The 14,801-nt window shown below is 45.1% G+C and overlaps 1 protein-coding gene across 9 annotated transcripts in view; it reads right to left on the reverse strand.

Moving 5' to 3' along the window:
• Positions 1-14,801, reverse strand: part of RCBTB2 (RCC1 and BTB domain containing protein 2) — a 42,910-nt gene that overhangs the window by 6,393 nt on the left and 21,716 nt on the right. For all 9 annotated transcript variants that reach the window (XM_055542124.1, XM_055542121.1, XM_055542120.1 and 6 more), the window contains 8 exons: positions 14,544-14,710; positions 13,839-13,997; positions 13,603-13,710; positions 12,465-12,607; positions 7,066-7,256; positions 6,429-6,555; positions 4,663-4,802; positions 416-546 (listed from right to left, as the gene is read on the reverse strand). In XM_055542124.1, coding sequence (XP_055398099.1) covers positions 416-546; positions 4,663-4,802; positions 6,429-6,555; positions 7,066-7,256; positions 12,465-12,607; positions 13,603-13,710; positions 13,839-13,997; positions 14,544-14,710 — 1,166 coding nt within the window. The remainder of the gene's footprint in view (positions 1-415; positions 547-4,662; positions 4,803-6,428; positions 6,556-7,065; positions 7,257-12,464; positions 12,608-13,602; positions 13,711-13,838; positions 13,998-14,543; positions 14,711-14,801) is intronic.

The following is a 14,801-nucleotide window of genomic DNA, read 5'->3' on the forward strand; positions in this document are numbered from 1 at the left end:
TGGCTGCAGTCACCATCTGCAGTGATTTTGGAGCCCAAAAAAATAAACCCCGTGCTGCGGTTCATGGGGTCGCAGAGTCGGACACGACTGAGCGACGGAACTGAACTGATGGTAAACTTGCCTCACTGTGTTAAAGACACTTTTCCGGTGTCATTTACTTTCTATTTGCGTGTGTGTGTGTGTGTGCGTGCGTGTGTGTAAACATTTTAATTTTTTGAGATCAGATCTATCAATCCTTTCCTTCATGGTTTCTGCCCTTGAGGTCCATCCTAACTTTATATAAAAATTCCCTTATATATTTTTTCTTTTAGTACTTTATTTAAATTAAATCTTTAAGCAGACTTTCAGTGCAAGGCATGAAGTAGACAGCTGTTTCTTCCAGAAGGTGAGCTTGCTGAAAGGATGCTTTTCTTACCTGAGCTTCATACTTCACAGCAGCCGACAGCAGCGCGATGGCATTCTCCTCGCAGATTCCCTGCTTGATAGTTTGTTGGCAGAGTTTTTTCAAACGATTTTCTCTATAAAATGTAGCCAAATCAAGCAATCCTGGTAGAAAGAGATGTTTATTAGGAGATTTCAAGTATCCTGATTTAAACTCACTCAACCCGTCAGAGATTATTTTAAATACTGTGTTGGCCAGAACTTTCTGTTCAGATTTGTCTGTAACATTGTATGGAAAACCCCAAACGAACTTTTTGGCCAACCCAATATAATCCTCAGCGAAGGGGTGCGGGAATTGAAGCTCAGGCTGACTTACACACTCTTGAGTGTGTGGCTCGATCTAAGAACACAGCTGCACTGAGCAAATGCAACACACAAACAAGCAGCTGTGGGGAAAGCAGCAGCAAGTGAAAACGGCTCGAGTCTTTTCCTCTGGTCGTCCCTCCCCCCGAAGCATCAGCACCTTCTCCAGCAGCATTCACACGTGCTGTGAGAGCACCCAGCTTCTTCAAACACTTGCTCAGGTTTTCTTCTCCTTCAGAAGTTACTCTTAAGTCTCATGGCTGGACCATTTTTCCTGACTTCTGAGTACTCGATTGCCTCAGAGTTCAATATTCAGACTCTTATTTTACTTATTTCCCTAAATGATCTCCAGCCTCACAGTTTTAATACTGTCTGGAAAAACCTGATGATTCTTGTTATATTATCTGTCATCTACTTTCAAATAATACAACGTAGAGTGATTTAGATGTTTAACTGCTGGAGAAGGAAATGGCAACCCAGTCCAGTATTCTTGCCTGAAATCCCATGGACAGAGGAGCCTGGCAGACCACAGTCCACGGGGTCGCCAAGAGTTGTACACGACTGAGTGACTGAACATGCACACAAGGGATACTATGAAAAGCACTCTAATCTAGAATGGTCAGTCAGGGGATTTCCCTGGTGATCCAGTGCCTAAGGCTCCAAGCTTCGACTGCAGGGGGCAAGGGTCCAATTCCGAGTCAGGGAACTAAGATCCAACATGCTGCGCAATGCAGCCAAAAAAAAAAAAAAAAGAATGGTCAGTCAGTTAGTATTTGAAAGGCCCTTGTCAAATGGCTTCAATTATGGTTATTTAAATCTCCATTTGAGGATTTGTTAATTAGCATAAAGTATGTCACTGGTGAAGTGAGCAGCACTCGAGTTAGGTCACTCAGCTAGAGATACTGTGAGAGTCCCCTCCACCCCTGCATGAATGGGATCCACCCCATGGGCTCAGTCCTACACCCTGGGAAGAATGGAACACTTGCTAGGTCCAATTCAGTCCTGGTTGCCACCTGATCAAAAGCCAGCTGAATCCTGACTGGACTGTTGTCATGCTTACTTCAAGATAACCTTTTCATGGAAGGTACTGCATGGAGGGCCCAAAGGACACAGAGCCAGGATTTCTTCAACCGTACAGTAAGTTTTACACAATGTGGTAGATTTTAGTTGGCAACTTGCTTTCGTTGTAACGTGACAAATATTATCGTAGAAGAAAGGCCTATGGCCCACTGGGGAAAATAAACTGAAATCTTTTGAAATCTTGAGAGCTGCGAATGACCTGATTGTTTCTAGTCAGTTCTCAACAACTCTCAGATTCACATCAACAGCTCCCCACACCCCAGGCACCAGACTCACATATGCGTGTGCTCACAGGTACTGGCTGGATCCGCCGCTCAGGAGGGCCCAGCTCTGCACCTGCTCCAGGCAGCCCCTCCCCACAGTGGCCAGCGAGCCATGTGCCCGCTCCTAGACCATGCTTCATGCACCCGGGACTCTGGCAAAGTGTGAAAGTGCTAGCCACTCAGTCATGTCCGACTCTGAGCTCCTGTGGACTATAGCCCGCCAGGCTCCTCTGTCCATGGAATTCTCCAGGCAAGAATACTAGAGTGAGCAGCCATTTCCTGCTCCAGTGGATCCTCCTGACCCGGGTCTCCTGCACTGCAAGTGGATTCTTTACCGTCTGAGCCCCCAGGGACCCTGGGACTCCCTGCCTAATCAGCTGAGGCCACACACGCAAGTGTTTCCTCCCCTCGACCCTGTCACCAAGGTACAGACCCCCAGTCCCAAGGGGTGGCTGGGCGGGATGGACGGAGCGTGGAGATGCAGCCTGGGTGCCCGCACACCTCTTGTGGTGCAGGAGGTAGTGGTGGTGGGCAAACAAAGGCGGCAGAGCCCAAGCTGGAGGCCAGGGGCCTGCCTTCCTATGCAGTGGTGTCCTAGCACGGAACCCCAAGAGACCTACCACTCTAAATTCCAGATGAAATGCCACCCTGGCCTCTCAGTTCTTAATGAAGATGTATTTTTCAAGGTATGAAGATTTAACACATTTTATGTGATGCTTTTAGCTTGACACATAACTTTAAATTTTTAGACATGTGGTATGTAGGCCTCCTTTAGACTCTTGCCCAGGGGCCTATAGAAAACCTGCCACACAGATGTCTAAAAGGCAGCTCAAACTCCTTTGATTTTTCAAACTCTAGAGCAAAACCTGGTGCTCTCCACACCAGGGCCAAACACCCCGTCCTTCTCTTTCCCTCACACCCCACAACCACCGCCAACAGATTCCGTCAGCTCGCTATGAAAGATGTGTCCAGACTCTGATCTCTTTCAACACCTCCACGCTAGACCACCTTAACCCAGGGCACCAGCACCTGACATCTCAACCATTACAGCTCCTGATCTTTTCACTCCTGGAGTCAAAGCTGCGGGTGCCTCCTCCCTCCATAAAATACACAAACCCATCCTCCTTTTCTCCCCAAATCCTAGACTATGTGGCTGAGCCATGGCCATCTAGAAGTGACCACTCCCTGCAACTTCCTATGCAGCTAATTAAGGCCTTGGTCCTCTCTGGTCCCTGGTTTAAAAGAAGTGGGACTTCCTCTACAGACACCGGGGTCTGCCCTGGCACCTCGCCACTGTTCCTTCCTCTGTCCCACTGTCTGCAGTGCAGATGTGGCCGTGGCCATGAATCCAGGGGCCACATGTAAGGATGCCTTGCACTGTGTCCCTGGGTGACAGACAGAGAAACCACCTTGTTTAAGCCACTTCCTTTTTCCATTTTACTATTAAAGCAAAAACTAAATAAGCAACCCCCATTGTCAAAATCTTCCAAGGCTGTCTATCACATCAAGACTAAAACTCGAGCCCTTCACCGTGACCTCCAAGGCCGCATCTGGTCTTGGCCAGACCCAGCTGCCTGGCCTCAGTTACCCCCACTGCCCATCTCTCACTCTCTCCCCCTCCTCCTCTTCCACGCGCTCTCCATGCTCCTGTCTCAGACCGTCACACCATCTCTCGTTTAGCATGCTCTTCGCCTGGGTGTCTGCTTGCTTTCCCCCCGCTCTCTGCTCAGCACACTTCCTCACGGAGGCTTTCTCTGACCTCCTGACTGACCACTTTGATTTCTTGTTACTGGCTGGCCTCCCTTCCCTGAGCACCAGCTCCATGGGGCAGGGCTTGGTCTGTCTCCCCCACAGGTGCCAAGGGGAGCGTGGCACACCATGGGCCCTGGCCCTCCAGCACTGTGGGAGAAAGGAAGGAAAACTAGAAAATCAGACTTCTGTTCACCCAAGGCAAATTAAATGCTGATCTGGTAAAAAGTGTTACTGGCTTTACACATGTAAAATGAATACCGAATTTAAAAATTTGAGGGTTAAACTCTTTGGTTCCTTACAGAAGCAATTCTTTAATTCTTCTGTCCCACTGGCCAACGATACTGACAGCTGTAAGCTGAAATCGAGTATATGTTTCACCCTGTGTCCAAATGGATGCCCTGTGCTGCTTTCTTAACATCAGTAACCCTGAAGTGCCGTGAGGCGCTGGACCACGGCAATCTGTCCCAAAGAGACAGTCACACTTATGGAGGCCAGCAGGGCTTCTTATTACATGCATCTGACCATTTTTATAATGTAAATATCTTGAAGGCAGGAGGTTGTGGAAACTAAAAAGTTGTGTACGGTGTCCAGCAATTCAGGAGGAATGGCACCCACCCCACAGTGTCGACGGGTTGATAATTCACCCACCTCTCATTTTTTCCACCAAGTCAACCTTTGTATGAGGTGGGAAGAAGGAAAGAGAGCTTGGGTTCAGCACATAAAAGCAGAACTACTTTTGTGACCACCCTCATAGAGACTTCCTTTCAGGCTCTACACAAAGCACCGTTTTGCCAAACCCTTGGTCAGGTCAGGTGGGAGTTACCTACTGCCTCCTCGGGGGGCAGGCTGATGCTGTCTGTGTACAGGTACTCCAGGAAGGCTCGGTAGACGGGATACGAAAATTCACTCATGTCTACAGTATCACCCTCATTGTCTTCCAGTGAAGAGCGAAAATGCTCACACCTGAAGGAAGAAAGATGTCAGGTCCTGGCTTCTGGGCAAGAGCCAATCACCTTCCCGAGGAGCACGTGCTCGTAGTGGTTAAAGAGGAAACAACTACCATGCAGAGAGGAAAAACGCACACCACACACCTTCATGTCCTGGCCTGGGCCCCTCGCTTCCTCTGCTGGCCAGAAGTCTGCAAACAGTGGTTTACTGGAGGAGGCTGCAAATGCTAGCCTGCTGTGGGGCGGCCGCCTCTGTGGCCACAGATGGGTCCCTCCCACACCATGTCTACGGAGCAGCATTTACAGAAATCAGGTGGCTTTATTTTTAAAAATTCTGAGTAATTTTGTTTCTTCTCCTCCTGTTATGGGTTGAATTGAATCCCCAAATTGACAGACTGAAGTCCTAACCTTAGAATATAACTGTATTTGGAGAAGGGATCAAATTAAAAGGAGGTCATTAGGGTGGGCCCTAAACTGACATGACTGGTGTCCTTATAAAAAGGGGGGTTTGGACACAGGGAGAAAGCCACGTGCAGACTGGAGTTATGCTGCCATAAGGCAAGGAGGCAAAAGAACTGGCAGCAAACCACCAGAGGTGGGACGGAGGATGGGACAATCCAATTCATTCAACAAGATCTTGAATTTCTAGCCTCCAAAACCATAAGAGAATAAATTTCTGTTATTGAAACCAATCAGTCTACAGAACTTTGTTACAATAGCCCTAACAAACCACAACCTCCTCATTTTTATGAAGGTTTACGGACAACAGTAGAAGTGAGCAAACATTGCACAGCCTGGCCTTACTAAGAAGTGAACTTGAGACTGAAATACTATACTGTGTTTGTGATTCACTGCAGGAGGATTTGGATATCTGTTACATAACAACAAAATGAATTTCAAAATCATTAGGCTAGAAGAAAGAAGACAGTCAGAGAAGAATACGTACTGTATCATTACATTTACATCAACTTCTAGAAAATGCTAACTAATCTATACTGATAGAAAGAAGATCATGGCTTGCCCCAGGGCCAGGGCCTGAGGGATCTTTGAGGGGGGCAATGCCAACGTTCTGTATCCTGGTGTGGAATGGTGGTTTCCAGAGAATATACAAATGTCAAAACGCCTCAGGCTGCACATTTTAAATGGATGCTCAAAAATTACCCATTAATAAAAGTGAATTTTTAAAAGTCTGCCTGTTAGTTTTACCCCAAACCTTGCTGCTCTTGTCTTTTTTCGAGGTCTAAACCTGCAGTATCCCACAGCTGACTAAGGAGAGTGACTCTCATGGGCTGTACTCAGCTCCTGGGCAGGGAGGTTCACTTAGGGCAAGCAGCCCGAACAAGGCTCAATAGATGTTCACTGCTGGCCGGATGGCTGCTCTCCAGTGCCAAGGTGGACAAGCTGTCTACAGAGTCTCTGAGGAAGCCAACTGTGCATGCCCTGCACCACACCCCACCCACTGCACACCACGGCCTCTGTGATTTCTTTTTTCACATATAATGTGTTTTCCCTGCTGTACTGTCTGCTCATAAGGGCGAAAAGAGCCTCACATTTTTTTCAGAATCACTGAAGTGCCTGACATAGGTCTTTGCAACTAGAAAATAACAAACATATTTATTTCAATTCTCAAATGATGCCTTACCTGATTTTGAGAAGGACTTTATGCACATAAATGTACTTTCCATCCACCAGAAATTTCAGGTCTGCGGTGTTGGGATTGTCAAATTCCCTCTTCAGGGACTCGGCCACTGTAAGGTGGTCGTCAGGTTCTAACGGAATGACACCAGTGTTTTCCAATGAAAATGCAGGCCAAATATAGCATCACTTTGCTCACACTCATGAAAATACCAATTTCCCAAAATAACTGACCAACTGAGCAGTGTGCTTTTTTCCCTAAATACAGATTTCCCGCTGCTGCAATTGTCTTAAGAACCTCAGACACATCTGCTTGTAAATCTGGCAAAATAACTAAAGCCCCAACCACCTCACTAAATAAACATGTTGAAAGCCTGAGTAAATATACCCGCTAAAAATAAAAGCCACGGTTTCCCAGTCATATCAAAAAGCCATCCGAAGTTCTTTGAATTTTAGTATGAGATTTCTGATACTTTTAAGGAAAATGAATCGGTCCGGTGAGCTCTCTTTCACAGGAGCCTGTGAGAGGGAAGTGAATTGCCTGATACTGCACTTAACAAAAGTCCTCACTATTGAAAACCAACAGCACCAGAGTTTTCTTCCTAGCTCTCAGGCCATCACCCGACAGACAGCAGCCAGCTCACCCACAGACAGGAGGCGCCACGTGACGGCAGGCGTGGCGAAGCAGGCGAACACGTCGTCGGTGGAGGAGAAGTGCGTGAGGTGCGGCAGGGTCACCGACTGGCCGCGGCACTGGCCCCACATGTACACGTGGCCGCCCTGCGTCTTGGCGGCCGACGTGTGCGCCGAGTGGCAGGCCGCGATCTCTATAATTCTAGGTTCACAAACACACACCAAGTAAACAGGAGAAGAAACAAGTCGATTTTTCCTTCCCTTAGCATTAACTGATTAAAAAAAACCAAACTCTTCATTAAGCCTAAACTTGTAAATTTTCAGGCACCAAACCGTTATCTACATTTAAGCAATGTCTCATTTAAGCACTTATACATCATGAAGGTCTTCTTGTTACCAATTCTAGCCAGTAGGCCGATAAAATTATGCACCTATTTTGAAACTGAAGTACAAGCCAAGAGAACAGAGACTAAAAGACCAAAAAAAAAAAAAAAAAAAGGTAATTTAATTTTTTCTTAAAACATTGCTTACGAAAGCAAATCAAAAAGATGAGGGGCATCTCCACCTAGGGTCAATAAACGTTTTTATCAAAACTTCACCAATTTTAGGGTTCCATGGAGCATGCTATGGGGCACCCCAACTCACTCTGCACGCAGTAAGTGCAGTAGTTCTGACTCACCGAATGGTATCATCTAGAACCCCAGAGAGCAGTTTTCTGGGACCAAACATTATGTTAGATCCGACATCAGTAAGTTCATGGCTGACAGGCAGATAGTTCTCAGCACACTTCCTAATGGAAACCACTGTTTTGTTGACTTCAAACTAATTGTCTTCTCTAAGACCAAGCCACCACACAGACTTAAAATAGTATTTTACCCCAAGTGAGGTGGCATCTTGATTCTGCCTCAGGCAATGGTACCAGCATTCCCAGAACTTTAGGGTCATCTCTGACTTCTCCTCCCTCCTCACTTAGCACTTTTTTCAGAATATCCAGTTGGCAAAATGACAACAAATTCTTTCTTTGTAATATCTCCCACTTGTCAGAGCCTCATCAAGCACACCCTATACCTGGTCTCCCTGTCTTAGACTTTCTCTCTCTTCTGACCTAAATCGCACAATGCTGTCAAGTTAATGATTCTCTTGAAAACCCATTCTCATGACTCCTTTCAAACCCGTCACTGACTTCCCACAAGACAAAATCCAGACACATGTTCTTAAGGCCTCCTGTAATCTGCCTACCATCTACGGCCAGCTTTTTGTCATATCATCTTTGCCCACATACCCTCTGTTTGAACAAACAGAAAGTACTCACTGCCTCTCAATATCACTATGCACAAAGTCCTCGGTCAGGAATGTTCTTTGGTGGACCTCTCTTTTCCCTGATAACAAACGTTCCATGAAAAATGTAACTGACTGGAACACAATCGTGAACTTCTGTGCTAAACTACCCAACACCAGAAAACCAAAATAACTTCACTCCTATATTCACTTTGGAAATGCTTACCATGACCCTCCAAGAATGGGGAGCAGCCTCTGCCATTCATTCGAGGAGGCAGGATGCTGCTTCCACAGTCAGGGGTTAAAGATACAGAGAAGCTGGGAAGGCTGGCCCTCCCGGAGCATGGCTAGGGCGTTTACCTGGAACACCCAGTGCCACCAGGGAAGTCAGGGGTGGGGCTCGGGCTTGGCTGACAGCACCAGCTGCTGCAGCAACGAGAAGGGAGAAAGTTGAGGGGAACCTTCAGGTCTGGGCTTGGGACTCCAGCACCTGCCAAAGTGCCCTGCCTTTGTCTGAGGTCATCTGTCCTTCGTCTGATTCATACCAAGAAGCAAACATGGAAGTTCAAATTGTCCAGTCATACATGCAGTGGACGATAAACTGAGCTAAGGTTTACCGTCAGGAGGTCTGGCATTGTTGTTGTTTAGTCGCTAAGTCGTGTCTGACACTTTAGTGACCCCACAGACTAGCGTGCCACGCTCCTCTGTCCATGGGATTTTCCAGGCAAGAATACTGGAGTAGGTTGCCATTTCCTTCTCCAGGGGAATCTTCCTGACCTAGGGATAAAACCCATGTCTCCTGCATTGGCAGGTGAATTCTTTACTGCTGAGCCACCAGGGAAGCCCAGGAGGTCTGGAGTACTGCATACTTTATTTTGTAGCCAGCCATGTTTACTGGAAAAAAAATTACTATATGTTGAAAATAAATGGATTTGGTGTCACCTCAATAAAACTAGATCCACCACAATGGCATGGCTTAATGGCTAAGAGGTACTAGAACTGAAACAGCAGACAGTGAGAGAATGCAAAACAGAAAACAGCCAAGAGCGAAAATAAGGTAATTTGTGAAGAAGAAGAATAACAGAGAAGAAATCATGACCATTACAAGATCCAGAGCAGTGCTTCTCAATTCTGGTTCTGTGAGGCCAACACACTATTAATTAACACCTCAAGAAGCTACAAATTAACAAAAATTCAAGGCAAAGTGAGTTTTGAAATCAATTTAACCCAAAATATGTTTTTTATGGAACTTTAAATGCTGGTAAATCAAAGTATTGAAAATTCAGAAAGACTGGGAGTGACTAAGTTAAAGAGAATCATTTTAACTATTAAAATCACTTCTCTATGAACATAAAATGTTAGCATTCTTCATCACAAATAGGCTTCTGTGAAAACAAATTTTTTTAATCCAGTTTTTCTTGGGTTGTTATTTAAGCAAATAAACCATGTAGCCAGATTTTCACTTTCCACTTCTGGGAACACACAACCAAGACCTGATGATCCATCCCGGCCCGAGTTCAACCCTGTTCTTTCTAATTAGCTCAGCCTCCCCACAATGAGCCCCAAGAGTCAAGAGTTCCTGAAAGGTAAGTCATAATGTTCCGGCAAAGCTTCAGTCACTGAAAAGGACGGGGAGGTGCAGAACAAGTCCTAGCAAACCTAGAGGTTCCTCCCTTGCAATATTCGTGCGACAGAGAGCCCACAGGCTCAAAATCACCGCACGAAATTCAAGCACAGGAAACTGAGAAAAGCAGGAACATCTCATTCAAAACACTCATCCTTGATATTCTAGCCAAAATCATGTTTAGGTGGACAACATCAAGCATGGACGTGTTTAGCAATTTCTACTTTTACCTATATAATTTAAAAAAACAAATATTTTTAAGTTGTGAAGATTTTTTAAAAAGAAGGAACAGGTAACTCTCCAGTGCCAGGTATCTGGACACTCACGTAACTCCCATGCCTGCGTCTCCTCTCTCTGGCTTTCTCCCACTGAGTCGCCCTATATTCTGTCCGTCCCAGAGTGACTACAGTGAGAAGACCCGACACTCGCTCTGAGCCCATCAGGACCAGTGGCACGAGGTGGGGCAAATCGCTGGTGGGCACATGGCAGCCGATTCCATGAGTCCAAGGACAGAGGAGTGCAAGTTTATATGAAGCGAGGAAGCATGAGGAAAATGGTAAAGCACCATGCAGATATAGCTTGTTTTTCTATCCATGCTAACTCTGGTCCTGTCACACTTCTGTGCTGTGTTGTTTAAATACTAAATGTCCCAAGTGACTGGATTTGCTGGCCTGAGGCACTTTTGTGATTATTCAAAGCCTCAAGACTGTCTCTTCTCCTTTTACTGAGTGGCTCTGAACTACCTTTAAGAGAAATAAAAGTGACACGGCTGCTTGCATTTGCTGTGTGCCTCTCAGCACAGGACCTTCGTTATCTGCCCTCCTCCCCAGTTCTTTTTTGTGCTTTTTTTCCTGCTTGAATGGTTCACTGCAGCAACTGGAAACCAGCACCTGGTCCTGGGCAGGCATGGGGCAGGGGGAGATCCCGATCACCTCCTGTGGACCCCCTCACTGGTGTGATGCCAGGTACACTTGCGAGCTCAGCAGCAGACCCCCGCCAGTGGCCCTCTAAGGCCCCTCAGCCATCAGGCTGCAGGAGGCCGATGCAGATGCAGGACAGGGGTGCCTGCTGTGATCCCGGGGTGCCCGCACACATGGCCCTCGCCCCGTCTGCCGCCAGTCTCTGTCGCCCTGTGTTGTTTAGTCACTAAGTCTAGTTTGACTCTCTTTGCAACCCTTACCCACCAGGCTCCTCTGTCCAGGGGATTGCCCGAGCAAGAATACTGGAGTGGCTTGCCATTTCCTTCTCCATCCTCCCCAGTTCTTAAGGAGTCTAGGGTCTTATGATAAGATCAGCGGGGGGCGGGGAGGACAATACTCAAATGAAAATCAAGGGACTGAAAATGACTGGTTCTTCATTTTCACTGTTAAATATTCCAACAGAAATACAGAAAAGAACTGCATACAAATGCAAAATAACTTATCCATATATTTAAAAATCAGATATTGTAGAAATTTATATGTATACTAAAAATGAAAATAGCAATATTGATTTCTACAATGATTTCAACCCTGGTTTAATAGAAAAGATGAAATGTTCGTGTTCCATGCTTCTCTGTCAAGAAATGAAGAGTGAAAAGGCAGTGATAAGGCCATGGTTGAGAAGTTCAAGAGACCTTCAAAAATAGTAGGATAATTTGGGGAAAAAACTCTGGGGTTATGCTAATCACTCATCACAACTTTGCAGTTCGATTCCTGGGTTGGTAGATCCTCTGTAAAAGGGATAGGCCACCCACTCCAGTATTCTTGGGCTTCCCGGGTGGCTCGGGTGGTAAAGAATCCACTTGCAATGCAGGAAACCTGGGTTTGATTCCTGGGTTGGGAAGATCCCCTGGAGCAGGGAACAGCTACCCATACTAGTATGGCCCAGAGAATTCCATGGACAGAGAGGCCTGGCAGGCTACAGTCCCAAGGGGTTGCAAAGAGTCAGACACGACTGAGCGACTTTCACTTCACTAACACAACCACACACACAAGTGCACAAAACTAAGTTTTCATTTTATAACCATTTCGCTCTTCCCCATAGTGAGAGCCTAGGAGTTGAGGTCATGAGAAACAGCCCTATCCTTTTCAACTGGCAAATCTGATAAGCAGCTGGGTGAATGGCATTATACTCCCATCGGAGGTACTTTCATCTTCCTAAACCTCAGAAGACAGACCTCAAATGTTATCAACTCCTTAGGAAGGTGAAACAGAGAACAATGGGAATGGGGGGAAAGGAAATTTCTGAGTGAGAAGAATAATGCCAAAGAGCTGTTGGAGGTCTAGTCATTGTAGTTTGTAGAGAGTAACTATTACAGGTATAGATGAAATATGGGTGACGAAAATAGAATATTTAACATACACTCAACCTTCTCCCAAATTCTAAAGCTAATTTTAAAAAGGAATGGATGGTCTTGTTCAGGAATATTTTAATACTAGCAATAAATTGCCCATAATTCTGAATCATGCCTCAGTTTTATTTAATCACTGAAGAACATTGAATTCATTTTGAAAATACGCATATTACCTGTCCTTTTCCACGACGACAGGGGTAGGGTAGGACTGGTTACTTTTATTGCCAGTACCCAACTGGCCGTAAGAATTTGCGCCCCAAGCATACACTTGACCTTCATCTGTTAATACTAACGTGTGTGCATAGCCACAGGCAACCTGGAAAGAGAAAAACCAAACCCACTCAAGCCGCAAACAGAGCGAAACACGCTTTCCACAAGACAGGTTAAGAATCAAAAATGAAAAAGGGGAGACGGCAGACAGAGAGGCAGGCATTAAAGTTAGCCAACACCCCTCCAGATGCAGCTTAGGTCCCACGTGCAGTGAAAACTGCACTGAGACCAACAGGAGCCCTGCAGTGACAGGAGCCCAGTTCAGCCACCTTCCTGTGGCATTCCCCGTGCTCACAGAGATCAAGGCATGCGGAAGGAGTAAGAAATAGACTCCTCTGTTTCAAGAATTACTTTCTTTTTATTAGGAAAGTAAAACATAAATTCAATGTGAAAAAGGTATCAGATCAGATCAGATCATGAAAGTCATCTCAAGGTCAAGATTGTTTATTTATAAAAATATATAGAAATATGCATTGAAAGCTTTTTTTAAAAATGATCATACTGTGTAAGTAGTCCTGTATCTTTTTACTTAACAGTGCATATAGCACTATTAAAATCCTTTGTAAGCATCATTTGTTAATAGAGATTTATATCACTTATTTAACCGTTAACTTACCGTCTGATTGGATAAATTATGCAACATCTATTATTTACCATTGTTTTCTTTTTCTTTCTTTTTTTTTTGTTTTGTCTGCTCTAAGAACTATACCTTCTCTAAGTCACTTTCTCTTTGGTGCCTTAGGATATATGCCCTAAGAGCAGAATTACAGATCAAAGGGGGTGAATATTTTTGAGGGTCTTGATACATACTGCCAAAGTTTCCTTGGAAAAGACAATAAAAGTTTACATTCCAAGAGCTACGTGTGAGAGTGCATTGGAGATAAAAATTTTCTGATAAATATTACAACTAAATTCAGGAAAAGAACTTTAACTTCTACTTCAACTTTTCATCGTGCTAAGAGAACTGATTTATTTTAGTACACTGGTATGTCTGCCACCGTAGGTTTAAAAACAGGCACACGTAAACCCAAGGGGACGTACCCGCTGGACACGAATGCCTTGGAGAGCTGCTACCCTGCAGGGGGTGGGCTGGTTGCCGCTGCTGCCGAGTCCCAGCTGCCCGTTTCCATTGTAGCCCCAGACAAAGACCTGAGAGAAAACGAGAGACACGATGCCCACAAAAGCCGAAAAACAGTCACGGTCTCTGTCGTGAGGTCAGCAGGACACTGAGAAGGCAGAAGGGCTTTTTGCAGCGACCTATGAAATGCCTTTCTTACCTCCCCGGTGTTCACCACTGCCATCGAGCACATCTGCCCGCAGGCTATGTTCACAACCACTTTATTCTGTAAGCAGCCGGTGACTCTTCGAGGGATCGGCTGATTGGCTGTTGATCCAGACCCTACCTGCCCGGAGTTATTATAACCCCACGCAAATACCTATTTGAAAGAAGAGATCAGTAAATGAAACACGCTAATATACAGAGTGTCTCAGTGGTACTTCTGGCCTCATCTTTGCCCTCCATGTGCTTGATATCTATAAATTCTCACAACTTAGGCAGGGAAGTTTCACAGGATGCATTCTCATAAAATATATTACTTTATAAAATTAGGTTATTGGCATTATCTATACAAACAGCAATAATTATAATCAAATGTCATATAATCCTTATAAAAGATCTATTTTGCCTCAGCCATAATTTCTAGTATTTGGGGAATTTTACTTTTTGCAAATAACCCCCTTGAGTATAGCAACAGAGAAGTAACAATACATCCTTCAACACTGTGCAGCTACACAAATCCTTACCACATACAGGTACACGTCATGATATAAACACCATGACCATGAACTGCTAACAAGAATAAGATGAATGTGAGGTTGGTGGTTATTTTAATTAAATGATCATAGTTCCACGTCTGCTACAGGAATCTATATAATCTTATTGAAACCTTATGATCAGTGAGATTTAGGCTGACTATTCTCACCTCTCCATCAGATGTTAGCACCAAAGAATGGTAAGACCCACAGGCCACTTCAATGACTTGCTTGTTTGACAGATTAGTGGAGATATGATAGGGAACTAGACCAGCATTAGTTGTTCCGTTGCCCAGCTGACTGTAAGCATTATGACCCCAGGTAAAGACTTCTCCTTCTGAAAACAAAAAGAAACATAACCGACTTTCAAAACAACTACTCATTATATGAAAGTATATATATTACACACTTCCACAAATGGAAACTAA

The sequence above is a fragment of the Bubalus kerabau genome, chromosome 12 (assembly GCF_029407905.1).
Source record: "Bubalus kerabau isolate K-KA32 ecotype Philippines breed swamp buffalo chromosome 12, PCC_UOA_SB_1v2, whole genome shotgun sequence".
NCBI lineage: Eukaryota > Metazoa > Chordata > Mammalia > Artiodactyla > Bovidae > Bubalus > Bubalus kerabau.